The sequence below is a fragment of the Podarcis bocagei genome, assembly GCF_964188305.1.
Source record: "Podarcis bocagei genome assembly, chromosome: 17".
NCBI lineage: Eukaryota > Metazoa > Chordata > Lepidosauria > Squamata > Lacertidae > Podarcis > Podarcis bocagei.
This window is the reverse complement of record NC_138143.1, coordinates 16004554-16022852: the sequence shown is the minus strand read 5'-3', so window position 1 is coordinate 16022852 and position 18299 is coordinate 16004554. Positions and strand designations below refer to the sequence as shown.

The window sequence follows — 18299 nt, the reverse complement described above, 5'->3', positions numbered from 1 at the left end:
TAAAGACCTCCAAAGAAGGAGACTCCACCACACTCCTTGGCAGAAAATTCCACTGTCAAACAGCTCTTACTGTCAGGAAGTTCTTCCTAATGTTTAGGTGGAATCTTCTTTCTTGTAGTTTGGATCCATTGCTCCGTGTCCGCTTCTCTGGAGCAGCAGAAAACAACCTTCCTCCCTCCTCTATGTGACAGATCCTTTTATATATTTGAACATGGCTATCATATCACCCCTTAACCTCCTCTTCTCCAGGCTAAACATGCCCAGCTCCCTTAGCCGTTCCTCATAAGGCATCGTTTCCAGGCCTTTGACCATTTTGGTTGCCCTCCTCTGGCCTCTTGGACCCCACCACAACACATGCTCTCTGTTAGAGAGAGCGCACTTAAGCAGTATCTCTCAAACCCAGTTCTTCTTCTTCTCCCTCCTCCTCCTTGACTCAGACATGGGCGACCAGGGTTCAAATTCCCACTCAGCCATGAAGCTCCCTGGGTAACCTCAGGCCTGTCCCTAGTTGTGGTGAGGTTACAATGGAGAGGAGAGCTATGAAGACCACCTTGACTTCCTTGGAGGAAAGGCGTGATATGGGTGTAATGAATAAGATAACTTTTTTAAAAAAATATGGTTCCAACTTCTTTTGTAGGGTTGTGACAAGCATTGGCTCCCAGTACGTTTCCGAGCACAATTCAAAGTGTTGGTGCTGATCTTTAAAGCCCTAAACGGCCTCGGTCCTATATACCTGAAGGAGCGTCTCCACCCCCATTGTTCAGCCCGGACACTGAGATCCAGTGCCGAGGGCCTTCTGGCAGTTCCCTCATTGTGAGAAGTGAGGTTACAGGGAACCAGACAGAGGGCCTTCTCGGTGGTGGCGCCCACCCTGTGGAATACCCTCCCTTCAGATTTGAAGGAAATAAGCAGCTATCCTATCTTTAAAAGACATCTGAAGGTAGCCCTGTTCAGGGAAGTTTTTAATATTTAATTCTGTACTGTTTTTAACACTTGACTGGGAGCCGCCCAGAGTGGCTGGGAAAACTCAGCCAGATGGGTGGGGTATAAATAAATTATTATTATTATTATTATTATTATTATTATTATTATTATTATTACTACTACTACTATTATAGCAACTCAGGATAACACTCCATGCATCTAATGAAGTAGACTGCAATCGACAAAACTTTATCCCATAGTAAACTTGTTGGTCTTCAAGGATGCCCCATGACTTTTTGCTGTGCAAAGGCTCGCATGACTGCCTCTCTGGAAATGGTTACAAGGAGATGATGTATCCTGAAGCCTTTTGAACATTCCATATTTAGATGAAAGAGGAGATGAAAATTGGTTGTTAGAGGTGCCCTGGAGGATCTGAGGCTGTCAGCGAGGATGTTAGTTATGTATATATTGCTTTTGATATTATCTACGAATACTTTTTTCCCTTTAGTTTTTGCACTGCTTTCTGTCGGCCAAAATATCTCTTTGGAGGTGTATTTCCTATGGTTGCAGTCCACTGCGTTTTGAAACAGTTGAGAAAATTCCCTCTCAGCTGCCAGGGCATTGGATCAACTTGTGCGATTTCTTCCCTTTGTCTTTCTCCATTTCTCTTGCCACTGCTCTCTCAAAGCTTTGACTACAAACCACCCCACTTCGCTCTAGAGGATTTTAACGATAAATGAATGTGATTGTTCCATGCCAAAACAAAATGTGGACATTCTCACTGCTAATATCTGTTTAAAATAGCAGGGCCCCGTTACATTGTTGTTTTTATAAACGAGGCGATCTTTATCTCAGGAGCAATATTCCTTAACCGCAAATGTTGAATTTGAAGCAAGTTCATTTTTGTAATTTAAAAGAACTCAGACCTTCCTGCCTGAAGGAAGAAGAGTTTGTCAAACGATTGCACAGAGCTTCACATCAAACAGGGGTGTGATTTGGCATTTTATTTTGCAACTTGAGAATTTAATTTTTAATTTTAATTTTAATTAGGGACATTGCTTATTTGTTTGCTTTTGGAAAAAAAGGATTTGTGAACTTATTTGCTAGGCATGGTTATTTTTGCATCAGCCATGGTCTGGAGATGCATGCATTGTTAACAAAACTGGGTACAGTATATCAGGCAGTTACTCCTCTAGCTGGTAACCCAAGATTACAAGGCAGTTGGGGAGCTTGTGGAAGGAGCAGAAGAAATTGCATGCCCAGGCATCATGACCCTGCAACATGCATGTGCTTGAATGACAACTCGTGACAACATCCTCTGATTCAAATCACACCACAGCTTTATTGATTGTAAGGTGTTTGCCTGGCTATCCAGTTCTGGATATAATGAATTTTTGTTGTTGGTTTCTACAGTCCAGGCTACATGCTAGCTTTATAGCTTTGTTCTTTCAAACAAACAAACAAACAAACAATGTGTTGATTTGAGTTTTAATGTGAAAGAATTGAGAATGTGGCAATTAATCTTTCTGCTAATTATTAAATCCAGGGTACCGTTCCAAGTTTCTGTTGGGAAAGCCAAAATGGTTTGGGTGGGAGTGCCCATTTCATAGCAATAAATAGCTAATGGTTTGGGTTAACTGGGCATAAGTCATGTAGATCAGGTCTACCAGAGTTGTTCTACCAGTGTTATTCTACCGAAGCATCAGGAGAAGCAATACTGTGGGTTTGAATGCTTCCCACTCACCGCTCCTCAAAAGCTTCCTGCACATAAGATCATAATTGCCTTGCAAATATGTTTCCAAATGCCTCAGGAAGTTCACAAGCAGGGTGTGAATGTGACTGTCGTCCCAAATGTATCCAGCAGCAAAAATGTCATCATCACTTTTAATTTGTAGGCCATATTTCTGTCTTACAATACCCAAGGTGTTTTACAAGCTGAAGAAACAAAGAATGTACACCTTATAACAATCTAATGCAATACAAAAATGTGATAATAAAACATAGCTTTAAAATCAGGAGCCTACATCAAATACAGTAACATTCAACAGTCATTCGTATAGAATAATAATATCAGCATATAAAAAATCAAACAGAAATCCATTCTTAACAATTACAATACATACCGTATTTTTTGCTCTAGAAGACTCACTTTTTCCCTCCTAAAAAGTAAGGGGAAATGTGTGTGCATCTTATGGAGTGAATGCAGGCTGCGCAGCTATCCCAGAAGCCAAAACAGCAAGAGGGATTGCTGCTTTCACTGTGCAGTGATCCCTCTTGCTGTCCTGGCTTCTGAGATTCAGAATATTTTTTTCTTGTTTTCCTCCTTCAAAAACTAGGTGCATCTTGTGGTCTGGTGCGTCTTATAGAGCGAAAAATACGGTAATTTCTAAACTTCAATCAGTAAAACAACGGCAAACCACAGAGCATAAAATAATACAATACAAAATGAGAAGTAGGGACTGGAGGGTGGAGCAAGGCAGGTGGAAGAAGGCCTTGCCTGGTGAAGTCTCTCCCCTCACTCTGCATGCAAGTTGGACCTGAAACAAAATGTCGCAATCCAGAAGAAACACTTTCCAAAATTCAAGCCACCCCATTCCATCCCCTTTCCCCCCACCTGTTTTACATTTCTGTTCCTAAAAGTCAGCATTCTGTGACTATTCAGTAGGCTTGGTCCTCACTGGGTTCTTTCTTCACCTTAAGTAGTTTTCCTTTTTTTAAAAAAAAGTACTTCTGCAAATGGAGTCCCCCCCCCAAGTCTACTGATAATAATTGCATTGTTACAATTATTGTAATAATTATTTGTGGGTGGTGCCGTTGTAGTTGCATAATCAATGGCACTCATAACCTGAATATCAGGAATATATAGGATTATTAGCTCAATGTATGGAACTGCCATTTGATCCAGTTACTATTTCAGTGCTAAGTTCCGTTCTGAGCTAATTCACTGAGATTCAAATAATCAAGACCATGCTAAGCACAGTGTCCCTGATTATATTAATTCACAGGATATTAATTCTGTTATTGCTCTAACCCTGTGCAAGTAGTGTTTTGATTTACCGCAACTCTGACTAGTCAAGTGTCGCTCGTTCCAAATAGATGAATAAGCTTGGAATATATCTCTTACAGTTTTGTACTACAGAGTAACTCGTAAGCCTACATTAAGAATTTATTTCACAGCAAAGTAGCACTATCACCAAACTCAGAAATATGGTTGTTATTAGTAAATGTTGACTTTCTAATGGCAACCTTGTATGTTTTATTGCTCTCAGCTCCACAGGTTCTCTTTATGCCTTTGAAGCAAGTTATTACATAGCATAAACCTACCCTACTAGGCTCATAACTCAAAATGCAAAGTTTCTGTTTAGGAAGCAGAAAAAATTTAACTTCCTGATGTTATTTCCTGCTTTTCAGTTATGAATTACTGTGCACAGTGAAATGATTAATAATGAGTATATTATAGTTTATGCAGCAATTTTCATTCCCTAGAAGAGTTTCCTTACAGGCTATACATTTCTCTTTTCTGCTGTTGCTCCGAGCATGTGGTTTATGCACATCTCCATTATTTCATTTAACAGGGTGTGCTGCATGAACTTAACATGCTTTTTTAATAGTAGAGCCATTTTGCCCTGCATTAATTTGCGGTCATGTTTTTGGTAAGAGGAATCTGTGGAATTATAAAATTATGAAGCTAGACTTTCCTTAAAGTCATCTGGCCCATTTTCTTCGCACTGCGAAGGGACCATCTTTCTTTACTTAAATTGAATCCACTCACAGGATGCTCACACTAAAAAAGGGGGGTGCAGTTTTCACCGATTCCCCCTGCATGCAGCCTCCTCAAACCTGCCTTCTTCAACAGGAGCTTCCATTGGACCTGAGTCCCTTCCATGAATGGAAGGAGCCCTTTGAACTTCTCAAATAATATTGGTTTCAAGTTACAGTTTTGGCATCTCTGGCAGAGAGGCCCAGACACCTTAGAGTAGGCATAGGCAAACTCGGCCCTCCAGATGTTTTGGGACTACAATTCCTATCATCCCTGACCACCAGTCCTGTTAGCTAGGGATGATGGGAGTTGTAGTCCCAAAACATCTGGAGGGCTGAGTTTGCCTGTGCCTGCCTTAGAGCAAAGGTTTTCAGTCTTTTTGAGTCCACAGCTCCCTTGAGGTGTGGGGAGAGACTTCGTCTGGCAAGGCCTCCTTCCACCTGCCTTGCCCCACCCTCTAGTCTCTGCTTCTTAATTTGTATTGCATTATTTTATGTACTTTGTTTTGCCTGGAGAACTACTGCCTTGCAATCCACCTGGCCACCATTCAAGGTGCCCTGACTGAAAACCACTGTCTTAGGGAGATGATTCCTATGTTTGTTTTTCCTTGTAGGTTTATTCCAGAGACCTGGTCTGCCTGCAGCGTGACCTGTGGGGTCGGAATCCAAGTCCGCTTAGTGAAGTGCCAAGTTCTGCTCTCCTTCTCTCAATCTGTGGCTGATTTACCCATTGATGAATGTGAAGGGCCCAAACCAGCCTCCGAACGAGCTTGTTATGGCGGCCCTTGCAATGGGGAGACCAGCGAATATAGTCCCGAAGAGGCCGATGTGTTTTATGGCGGCTCGCAGGATTTTGACGAACTCCATGACTGGGAGTATGAAGGCTTCACAGAGTGCTCTGAGTCTTGTGCAGGAGGTGAGTTGCATTTTTTTTCAACTTGTTTGTTTTGCTTGTTTTAAATATTGCCTACCCACAGGCAAAAAATAGATGGGTATTAAGTCATGACTACCTTAAGTGCCTTGGGATGCGGGTGGCACTGTGGTCTAAACCACAGAACCTAGGGCTTGCCAATCAGAAGGTCGGCAGTTCAAATCCCCGCGACAGAGTGAGCTTCCATTGCTCGGTCCCTGCTCCTGCCAACCTAGCAGTTCAAAAGCACATCAAGTGCAAGTAGATAAATAGGTACCGCTCTGGTGGGAAGGTAAACAGTGTTTCCATGCGCTGCTCTGGTTCGCCAGAAGCGGCTTAGTCATGCTGGCCACATGACCTAGAAGCTGTACACCGGCTCCCTCAGCCAATAAAGTGGGATGAGCACAGCAACCCCAGAGTCGTCCGCAACTGGACCTAACGGTCAGGGGTCCCTTACGTGCCTCATTGATTATAATCAGACTTAATTTGAACTAACTGCATCCACACTGTCACCCGACTCACATTTTGATCTTATTGTGTACTGATTAATCCTTCCCTCTGCCCAAGAGCTATTCTCATTGTTCTACAGCGGTGCCTTGCAAAAACACAACCTTACCCACTAAATTAGTTCTTATTAGATGTGTGGAAAATCTGAAGAGGGGTTTTTGTCCAACCGAGCTTTTCAATTCAGCGGATTAGAGCCGATTTTCACAAGGCACACAGCTGGCTAATGGGAAATGTGGATAAATGTGGCATATAAAGCGACTCCGTCTATCCATCAATAACCCATGAAATGAGCACCTTCTGCACATTTTGGGTACTGTGTGGATGGTCCCACCAGCTCGACTGTGGCAGCCGAAATGTGAGAATCAGACCTCGGTCTTCTGTTTTCTCTGTTTGAAATGGAAGAGTGGCTCTGTGAGGGAACTATCGAAATAAAGTCCAGATGTAATACCATTTTGGATCTAGAAGGTATCAGAATTCACAGCTGGGGTCTTTCATATGACTAATGCAGTAGTCTGGTTGTTTACATTTCCTGCTGACCACTTACATTTGGGCCAGGGAAGCGTATTTTTAAAGAGCAAGATTAAGTCAGGAAGCATCAGGTGTCATTAGCTCTGCATTGCCTGACTTCTGCTTTGTAAGCAGAGACATGTGGATCCCAAGCGTTGGGCTGTTGCATATGTATTTCTTTACTGAATCTACTGGAGACTCAGCTGGTTTTGATAGCTTTTACTAGCAAATGACATTAGCTTGGATCTCGGTGCAGGGTAAAGGAGAGAGAGAGAAAACATATGGCAAAAATAACCAGCGAAAAGATTGCCTGGAGCTAGTAAGTTTGGCACTTAGGTTAAAAGTTAAGGAGGGTCACAATTTATGCATATTATGAGAATTGTTTAATGTACATGGTGTCTAATCCATTTGGGTCTACTCAGTCATTTTCTGCTAATTGCTTATGAAAATCACGCCCATTAGAAACGTCCCGTTCCTAAAATTCCTTAGCTCCTCTGAAGTTGGGGGTTTTCCACACAGGAATTGTAACAAATGGCTTGCATTTCATGGGTTCTGAGTACCGTATTTTTTCCTCTATAAGACTTACTTTTTCACTCCTAAAAAGTAGGGGGAAATGTGTGTGGATCTTATGGAGCGAATGCAGGCTGCGCAGCTATCCCAGAAGCCAGAACAGCAAGAGGGATCTCTGCTTTCACTGCGCAGCAATCCCTCTTGCTGTTCTGGCTTCTGAGATTCAGAATATTTTTTTTCTTGTTCTCCTCCTCCAAAAACTAGGTGCGTCTTATGGTCTGGTGTGCGTCTTATAGAACGAAAAATGCAGTAACTTGTGCATGATAGAAAAAGAACATTTTTATCACGAAGTGAATAATGTTTCATAATTATTCATTCCTTCCTTTGGTTATCCCACTTCCTGTACCCTAGCAGACCAAAACATCGCTTTCCCTTACTACCTCATTCTCAGGTAAATATAGGGAAGTGGGTTTAAAAATGGCACAGAAAACATTTATCTCTGCAGCATCGCTCAAATCTGACACATACACAGTTTGCATAGGGTTGCCATATTTCAAAAAGTAAAAATCCAGACACAAACTTTGTTGAGCCTTTGCGGGGGGCAAAGTTCTTGAGCCATCCCCTCCCCCAAAAGTTGTTGCACCAAAAACTAGACTTTCAACCTGGGTTGCCATGTGTCTGGGTTTTCCTGGACATTTCAGCTATTTCCTCCCAGACACTGTTTTCGAAGGCCGTATTCCGGCTGGGTCTGGGAAATTCTGGACGTATGGCAACCCTAATTTACAGAGCTCTGAAAGCAGGTCAACATGCTTTCTTGAATCCAGAAGAAGCCCCAGGTGTAGTCTTTCGCGCCAAACCCAGGTCAAAACTCAAAGTGGAATGAGTACAGGCATGGAATGAGTGCATGCCTAGAGATGGACCATTAGGTAGCTGGAGAATCATCATCATCATTTTTTATTTGTATGCCACCTTTCCATGGAAGTGAGAGCTGAACCATAAAGAAGGCTGATCGCAGAAGAATTGATGCTTTTGAATTATTGTGCTGGAGGAGACTCTTGAAAGTCCCATGGACTGCAAGAAGTTTAGACCTATCCATTCTGAAGGAAATCAGCCCTGAGTGCTCACTTGGAAGGACAGATCTTGAAGCTGAGGCTCCAAGACTTTGGCCACCTTATGAGAAGAGAAGACTCCCTGGAAAAGACCCCGATGTTGGGAAAGATGGAGGGCACAAGGAGAAGGGGACGACAGAGGGCGAGATGGTTGGACAGTGTTCTTAAAGCTACTAACATGAGTTTGACCAAACTGCAGGAGGCAGTGGAAGACAGGAGTGCCTGGTGTGCCCTGGTCCATGGGGTCATGAAGAGTTGGACACGACTAAATGACTAAACAACAACAACATGCCACCTTTCCACAGTTAAAAAAACAATGCTCAAGGTGGCTTACAGCATAACAAGATTTACATCATTCCAAAAGTCATAAACAATAAATAAATCACATCAAAAAAATACACAACCAAATGGGAAACAATTTCCACATAAATCTAAATTTAAAACTAAGAATACAGCATTAATATCACAGTTTAAAATCACATAGGTAAAAAATAACAGCAATTTAAACAAAAAGCACTAAACTGAACTAAACGGAGCCCTCTCTGTCCAGCAGGAGCGACGGCAGCAGTCCTTTATAGAGCCCATCAGGCCCCACCCTGGGCCAGGTGGTGAGTGGCAGGATTGGGGCCCTCAGGTGCTGAGCAGGGGCGTCCTCCTGGGTCTCTCACAGTCAATTTTGCACCAGAGGTTATGAGGGCTGGAAGCTCCATTCCCGTTTAGGAAAGAGGCTCCACCATGATCTCCTTGGCACCCACTGCCACCTGCCGAGCCACGCATTGATTCCCAGACTGTCCGTGGGCTGGATCCAGAAGGCAATTGGGCTGAATCCAGCCCCCGGGCCTTAGTTTGCCGACCCATGGTTTAGGGCTTCCAAGTGTTTGTCAGGTGTGCGTGCAGGAGCCAGGCCCTGTGACCAATAGGACTTTGCAGGACTGGGGCCTTCCTAAGTTTGTTCTGAAGAGGCAAGGCGCAGCCACACAGGTGAGGCAGATTGGTAACTCACAGCACCTGGTGGCAAGAGCCAGGAAGGGATATAAGGTCAGCATTTCCCTTTGGCCCTTTGCCACAGCAACACACTCCCTGCCTTGCTGTGTTTGGCTTCTTGCTTCCTGATCCTTGAACCTCAGCTTTCTGATTCCTTGCTTCCTGACACTCAGACTCTTGGCTTCTTGACTCCCGGCTCTCTGACCCTCGGATTCTTGGCTCCTGACTTCTGGCTTCTGGACCCCCATTCCTGCTCCCACCCCGCCATCTTGCCCCCGGTCCTGACATCCCCAGCAGGACTTTGATCGCCCATGAACCAGACTATGACAGTGTTGGTGCTTGGAAATGTACTGTGAGTCAATGTAGGTCTTTCAGGACCGGTGTTACATGGTCCCGGCAGCAACTCCTAATCACCAGTCTAGCTGCTGGTTTTTTTGCATTAGCTTAGAAAAGTGAGGGATCGGGTCAACACAGTACCGCAGCATCTTTTAAAATAAGATAGCCAGTTAAAATAGAGAGCTTCATCATTGGCTGTCAACCATCTCATCAAGCAGATGTGCTGCTTCTGACATGCACTGATTGAAAAAGAAATGTTTGTCCTCTTGTTCCTGACCCCAGTCAGGAACTGGGAAGTCTGAACTGGGAAGCAGTTGTGCTTGCCGCACACCGCTTTGGGGAGGCCTATAACACACACTGTGAGAGCCGCGGGCTCTACATTGCAGCAGTCCTACTCCATATCAAAGTGCAGTGGTTTGTAGGAAATAAAGACCTTTGTATGGCAACCACTTGTTTCCATGAGTTAAATTCACATCCAGCACTCGGTCTGCTGAACAGCATTGCCACAGAGAACTTGGGAGCGGCATCTCTTGTTACATTTATTGTACCTGATAATATGTGGCTGTAGCAGGAACCATTTCTTTGATCCATTCAATGCCATCTGATTGTTTGCGAAATGACTGGCATTCAGAATGTTTTGGGGGGAAACGTTTTCTGTTAAGCAAATTAAAATGGAATAAATAGGTTCCAAATAATCATTTTGTTTCCACGGTTGCATGACAGATCAAGTTAATTTTATTGTTCTTGTGCTCTCTGGAGATGAAATTTGATTCATGTAGAAGTAGCCCTTCACCCTCGAAGGAGTAGCAGCCAGAAGGAACCAGTTAACAATTTAGTCTTCATGAAGTGGCTGCGTCTTCCACTGCTGTCATCAAGTATCATGTAACAATTATGCTATTCTGGTAGATATAAACACAGCAAATCCTATTTGATGGTATATTGAAAGTGAACTGAAAGCTACTTAGATTCATGTCCTCCCCTTGCTCCGTGTAGCAGTTTAATTTCCCAGACATAAACTTGAGGGATTTTCAAGGAAAAACAAACCCAGCTTCATTATGTTAAAATTGTGAGCAATAATTTTTAAAACTCGAGCCTCAAATACCCTGGAAAGTGGAAAGCCCAGGACTTTTCTGCGTCCCATTTTGAGCAGCTTATTTTCTCATTAGAAAGGAATGTACAGCTTCTTTGTTATATGTATTTTCCAGTTTTTGAATTCATCTGTGTTGGAAGCTGCAAGATCTAATCCTAACATTCCAAGAGGGACAAATCACTATCATGCTACTTGGTTCTGTGCTGCATCTCGAATGTTTTACTAGCTATTGAAAAATGTCTGAAACACAAGCAAATTTTTTTTAGAATGGAAATGCACCGTTGCCATTTCATATAGGAGGTCCCCACCTTTACTTATCTATCTCTTCCTGCCACTTTCTAGTTTTGTCTGAGGACAAGGGAGAATATGGGCTCACCTATCATTTCTAAAACTGCATAAAGGAGCACATAGTTCAGAGCAGTGCTTTCTGCCAGAGAATGGTCTGAGGTCACAGGATACTACAAAAAAACCTGTCTTCCTCTTGAAATGAATGGACACAATAGTTCATTGGTTTAGTTCTGACTTCATTATGAATTCACAAGGAAGTCTGCTTGAAAACGTTCATAACTACGGCAGACTGGAGTTGCTAAGGAGGTTTTCGCATGCTGTGATGGGTGAATAGTGATCTGAAACTTCCATTTTCTAACCACTTGGAAGTTTACAGTACAAAAAAGTCACTTCCGAGCTAGGGAGGAGGTGGGGATGCGGGCTTCACGCCCCTCCCCCCACACGTGGGGGCTGGCTTTCAGGGGAATCCTCGGACACGTCATCCCCCTGGCCAGCCAATCGGCTGGCCCGGGAGGCATGGCCTGCCTAATTTACGGCTGGCGCGGCCGAGGATCCCTCTTTCCTGCACCTCAGCTGACCAGGTTTTTTCGGGGGGCGTGGCCTTGTCCTAAGCCTATGGAGGTGTGGGCCCATGGCACACCCCCGAGCAGTGGCCCCGGGGGAACTCCTAGTTGATGTGTATGAGTGGGACTTCCCCTACTGGTGGTTAACCCTTACCGGTCTTCAAGCAAGCAGGCTGAAGCTGGTTAGTTGATAGGACCAATGCCTAAGCCAATACCACTCAATTCCTGTAATCAATAAAGTTGTGGCCTAATTTGACCCATTAACTCGAATTCTCGTGTCTCATGTATTTATTTCTGAGCGGGGAGGCGGGAACTCGCCACACAACACAAAAATGTGTAACACAATGACAAATGAGACAATAACCTCATCACCATGGGCTTCAGCCTGTCACTGTGAACTTGTTAGGAAGACTGCTGCTTTAATAATAGCATCTCCCATTATTACCACACCTTTGAGTGTATCCTCACCGTATCTTGTTCTTCACTCTCATAGACCTTACCGCCCGCAGTAAGCCTGTGCAAAAAACCACCCTGGATTTTCTCCAGTGCTGCCTCTAACCCTTCCCCACACTTGTGCTTTCCAGAGCTTTCGGCTGCAACTCCCATCACTCCTGACCATTGACCATACTGGCTGGGGCTGATGGGAGTTGTAGTCTACAGGGCACAGATTAAGATATTAGAGATAAGAGAAATTATGTTTATTAAAAAAGTGTTTCGTGTTTGCAAGCATTTGTCTGTTGCATTCACACTTTATAATTTTAAGCGTATATCTAGTAATCACATATCCTTCTGTGAAGTGCCCTGAGATCTTTGGATGAAGGGCGGTATACAAATAATAATAATAATAATAATAATAATAATAATAATAATAATGCTTTAAGGAGGAAAGTCCTCTATCTGAAAGCATCCCTATTCTGAAGAAGGGCTTTCTGATCTACAATGAGTTAAAAAAGGTATTTAAGTATACCTTCCTTAAGAAACCAGAGGCCTTCCTTCTGGGCATTGTCGGCCAAGGGGTGTTAAAGAAGGATAGAACTTTCTTTATGTATGCAACAACAGCAGCAAGAATACTCATCGCAAAGCATCGGAAGACACAGGATTTGCCCACACTGGAAGAATGGCAGACGCAACTGATAGACTACATGGAGTTGGCTGAAATGACTGGCAGAATTCGAGACCTGGGAGAAGAGACGGTGGAAGAGGACTGGAAAAAATTTAAAGACTATTTACAAAAACATTATAAGCTGTATGAATGCTAAGAGAATGCACGATTGAAAACAACACGGCATCAGCAATTTAGTTGTAAGATATATGAGAATAAGTGATGTTTAAGAAAATGATGAAATTTGAAGTAATATTATGTTCAAGCTGAGCAGTTCAATCTATGATAAAATTATTTAAAATTTGGGACATAATATTTGAGATTTACAAAATAAGAACTGAAATAAGGTAATAAATTGCTGTCTATAATTATATGACTGAGAACGCAGGGAAGGGCGATGTGAGGAAGTCCAAAGATTATGAAAATATGATTTATGAACAACTGTTTTTTACTTGTATTCTTTTTTCATTCTTTGTTTATTTCTTAATTTTGCTTTGACTTTTTCTGTTTGTTGTATGGTGATGGTATTTTATATGTATGGTGGTTTGTTTGTTGTTTAAAATTTGTAATAAATATCTTACTAAAAAAAAAATGAAGAAGGGCTTTCTGGGCCTTTCTGGGCCAAATCCTAAGAAGGGAGAGTGGTGACCTTCAAATTGCCCATCAACCTTTAGTTTCTAGACAGCAAGCACAACGGTCATGTGTTCACATCATGACCAGCTATAGTTGATTTATGTTTAGCATATGCATATGTGGAGCTGGACAAGTGGATTGGCAAGGCAGCTGCAGCAATGGCTCACCTCTCCGAAAGGGTCTGCTGGAGGAGGAGCAGAAAGCTCCCACTTCCTGGATCTGCTACCAAGGATTCGGATGCATGAAGCTATGTTCTGTACCCTGTAAATTTGTATGTAAATAAAGATGTATGTAAATATATCTGTGAGTGAACAGAGGCATTCCTTGAGAAAGGCTTCCAGACCCATCACACCCGGCTTCAACAAAACATGTCTCCCCTGTATTAGTCTCTACAGCCACAGCAGGCACCACTACCTTCCAACAGCTTGACCTAGGCACATTCCTCCATTGTCTCATGAAACAGACAGGTGCCAATATGCATATTTCATGCAAATGGTTGTTCTATTTTGCCCTTCCTTTTGGAGCTGCATTTCCTCCTAGGTGTCAGTTTGTTGGTGGTCACCACAGAAAGACACCTAAAAATGTAGTGCATGGAGTGCTCTGAAGCTCGGATCTCATTCTGCTTCTAGTCCCTTGCACCTGTCCCTGGCCGTTTATTTTGGAAGACTAGAATTTTTTGCATTGCCCATGAATACCTGCCCATGTTTACGGGCCAACATTGCAGCTCAGAGTGAGGTGCTGGTGGTGCAACGGTGCGATAGTGCTTTGCATTATCCAGCGAGCGGCCCGTAGGGAATAAAACCAGGCAAGGGCTGCTGGTGCTCACAGCTCTGTGACTCTGATGAAAAGCAAAGGAGCGTTTTGAAGAGCCGTGCTTTGATTCTGCACTATAAAAAGAGGCGGTGTGTTTCTTTTTAAGCTTTGGCGTTAAAAACAAAAATAAATCAAGGCATTGTAGCTTCCATGCATGTGGCAGTGTTGTTTTTGCTCATTCAGCATGGCTTCTCAGGCTTGCCTGATGCTTTTGTAAATATGCTGTCATCTTCAAAAGAGTTTGGTGCTTTGGTGGGTGAACCTCTGCATTGCTGCTGCTGCTGCTGCTGCTGCTGCTTTTACTGTTGTGGTGGAGGTGATGCCAAAGGTTTCTCCTAAGCTAAACATTGCCATCCCATAAAGCCTTGTAATCACAACTGGATGACCCCTGAATTACCCAGAGACAGTCTAGCCACATGGGCGAAGGCGGCCCATTCGCCTTGCATCACAGAGAAAACAATGCCTTGCATCTGGTTTCCTGAGGCCTGGGGCAGGCTACTTTATGTCAACACACCGAGAGCAACACTGGAAACATATTAGAGGGCTGCAGTTAATTTGCATATTTTAGCTTCACTTAATTAACATATCTGGCCCAGCATTTGTGTGTGCTTTGTGGATGCCAAGACATAGGCAGCGGATGCATTACACTTGCCATGGCCTTTTTCTGGCATTGCTTATGCAAATGTGCGGGAAATCTCAACGTGCTGCAAAACCCATTTGGGAATGGGGCAGAATGATAGTTTGGGGATTTTTAACCTGCCCTGAGTTCTGAGATATAACTGCACTGTCAGTAGCTTTTCAGAACTGTATACAGAACCACACTAGCTGGAAATATCCATCTATCTATCTATCATCTATCTATCATCTATATCTCCTATGGAAAGGGCTGTATAATAATAGTTAGGGAGTGTCCTCTCTCCATCTCTCTCTCTCTCTCTCTCACACACACACACACACACCCCTCACAATATTATGTTTGCAGGGTGTGGTAAACCTTCCTTTCCCATGTCCTGTGGCTCTGATGAGAAGTTCCCCCACCATAAAAATTAAATAACATAGCTGCTCGCTGCAGAATGAAAGTACCTGGTTTGGCCCTAAGACTGCAATCCTATGTCTGGTTATCTGAAGGGAAACCCTATTGAACTCAGTTGTGAAGACAGGTACAGGGTTGCACTGTGAATTTAATTTTTGTAAATAGGATTTTAAAAAACTTATTATTTTTTTGCATTGGTCTTATAGTTGTAGCTGGAATGTAACAACATTGTTAGGAGATATTAATCCCTAAGCCATTTCAGTTCCATTTAGCTTGGTGGAGCAAAGTTCCACTTACACCTGCATTTACTGGACCTTTCCCGATGTTTGACAATAGACTTATTGGCTGAAAGTTCGATGGCAGCTTTTTATCACCCTTTTTAAAGATTGGAATTTCATTTTTTGTTGTCGAAATACACTGCAGACGTCTGATCTCCCTGGAGACCAAGAGATGTGACGATTGACTGCTCTGCCTCCTTTCTTTTAGCAAATGTTTTGTGCCGCTGAGGAAGTGGAAATTCTGTATTGATTTGTTTTGGATGTTTGTATGTGATGCCAATAAAAGGTTTTGATGATGATTTACTGGACCTTAGTTTGTGCAGATAGGCTTAGAACCTGAATTCCCAATACCTGCACCTTATTCCAGGTGTTCTGAGAACAGGGCCATGCTGCTGTCGGTGTCGCCTGGTGCATAGACCATTTGCTCCATAGCTAGAAACTTTCTTTGCAGAAAGAATGAACCGAGTAAACCAAGAACTGTAATGTGAATAGATTGAGATGTTTTCTTAATCAGAAAAGAATTCGAAAGCTGTGGGGGTTGTTTTGTTTTTTTATTTGCCGCTTGCCAGTGAAGAAATTCCAGTCCCTTTGCAACCCTAATACAGGTACAGGATGTAACAAGGAACAGATCTCCCAACATCTGACACTATGCTTTCCCTTCCTGTTCCATGGGTGGCAGCATGGTGTGATCCTGCCCTGTCGACAGCAAGGAGTATCAGATTCATCTCCCGGAGGCAATGAACTCCACAACAACTCAGAAGGACCCCTGCCGATGCCATGTCCGCACTTTCCTCTCCTGGCGCTGACTGTGATTTTTCCGCCCTGATTCTGTTACATTAAATTTTATTTTGACGTAATTGTGTGTGTGTGTTTGCAGGTGTTCAAGAGGCAGTAGTGGCTTGCCTGAATAAACAGACAAGAGAGTTTGCCGATGAAAATCTGTGCGTGAGCAGCCAGCGTCCCCCACAGTTGCTGAAAGCTTGTAACCTGGAGCCTTGCCCCCCAAGGTAGGCTGTTCTTTGCTCTTTTCTTCAGTTAGGCATATAGAAGTCACAGAATCATAATGTCTCAGAACTGTAGAGTTGGAAGGGACCCCTGAGGTCATCTCTTCCAACCCCCTGCAATGCAGGAATCTTTTTTGCCCAACGTGGAGCTTGAACCCACAACCCTCTGCCGACTGAGCTAGCCAGTCACTCTATAGAAGAAGAAGAAGAAGAAGAACTGTTGGCCTACAGTGTCCCGAAACTAAATTTTCGTTATACCAAATCGTATTTGAGGTGGGCCACTGAGTCTAGCAAAATTGGGACAACATATGCTGGGATATGGGATGAGGGTGGCGCTGTGGGTTAAACCACAGAGCCTAGGACTTGCCGATCAGAAAGTCAGCAGTTCAAATCCCCGCAACGGGGTGAGCTCCCATTGCTCAGTCCCTGCTCCTGCCAACCTAGCAGCTCAAAAGCATGTCAAAGTGCAAGTAGATAAATAGGTACCGCTCTGGCGGGAAGGTAAACGGTGTTTCCATGTGCTGCTCTGGTTCGCCAGTCATGCTGGCCACATGACCCGGAAGCTGTACGCCGGCTCCCTTGGCCAATAAAGTGAGATGAGCGCCGCAACCCCAGAGTCGGCCACGACTGGACCTAATGGTCAGGGGTCCCTTTATGCTGGCATATATCACTGATTTATGATTGAATTGTTTCACCTGAATCTATTCAGGGTTGTTAGTATGTAGGTAGCTGGAGGCTCAGAAATTCCATCAAATTTAGGGTGGATTCCAAAGCAAGCCCTCTCATCTATTTCCTCGCCAGAGGCCTCACTCATTTTCCTGCCTGCCCATCTGCCTGTGCCTTAAACGCTGTAGGCTTGCAGAGGAGGCTGCCTTATACTGAGTAAGATCATTGGTCAATGTAGCTCAGTATCATCAACACTGTCTAGCAATGGCCCTACAAGATTTCAGACACAGTTCTCTCCCAGCCCTAAGTTAGCCAGCAAACATTGCAGCCAAGTGTACATTTGAGCCAGGGGCTGCATACATAACATAACACTTAAAGCACTCACCCACACCTAGATAATCCTGGGAACTATAGTTCAATGAAGCTTGCTGGAAAGGATAGCTTTGTGAGGGGCAAGTTACAGTTCCCAGGATTTGCCGAGAATGTTTTCCTTTCCTACCAAGTGCTCAGCCTTGGTATCTTCAGTACCATATTGGCTGGTCTCCCCAGCTGAGAAGGAAAGTGGGAAGAAATAGGAGCAAGGAAAACAGCCCTGCTTTTACTTGCTCTGTCCTTTTTTCGGGTTCTTTTTGAAACAGAGAACATTTGAGTGTGAGAACTTGGAGGCCTGCTTAATACAGAACGCTTGCGGAATTAAATATATTTAAACATAAGAGCGTTATGCAGGTGTCGGCTTCAACTTTTGCTGAGACGTTGGTTCAGCAATCAGATTTTCATCTTCTGTGATCCCTTAAATGTGCCGCAGCAAAATTGGATCAATATATATTCAATAGCAAACCAACTAGTGTGTCTCCCTTTTGAGACCACTGTAACATGTGGAGGAGGGGTGCGCTTGTGAAAATACACAGGAACCACAGTTTTCTGAAGCTCCTGGACATTTTCCCAACACATACCTCCCTTCCACATATAATTATTATTTTCTGCTGCAAAGTCCACATAGTGTGTGAAATTGTCCACACGTGAAAAGTTCACACAAGTGTTTGGTTTTTTAAAAAATTCAGACATTTGCTGGGTGAGGGATGCATCTGATTCTCATGTTACCACATGGATATCTTTCGGCCATATATCTACTAATGCTGCATTTCCTGCAAGTCAGGAGTAAACTATAGAATCATAGTTTCCTTGCCCTATAAATGAGGCAATGAATGTTCTGATCCAGGGTCTTACAAGCTGCATTTCAAGGAACTCTGGGATTTCTTCAAGTTTCCCTAGAAGCAAATGTT

General features: G+C 43.5%; 1 protein-coding gene across 2 annotated transcripts in view; it reads left to right on the top strand.

Annotated features, from left to right (window-relative positions):
• Positions 1-18299, top strand: part of ADAMTSL1 (ADAMTS like 1) — a 505954-nt gene that overhangs the window by 389774 nt on the left and 97881 nt on the right. For both annotated transcript variants that reach the window (XM_081176059.1, XM_081176060.1), the window contains 2 exons: positions 5298-5599; positions 16224-16353. In XM_081176059.1, coding sequence (XP_081032185.1) covers positions 5298-5599; positions 16224-16353 — 432 coding nt within the window. The remainder of the gene's footprint in view (positions 1-5297; positions 5600-16223; positions 16354-18299) is intronic.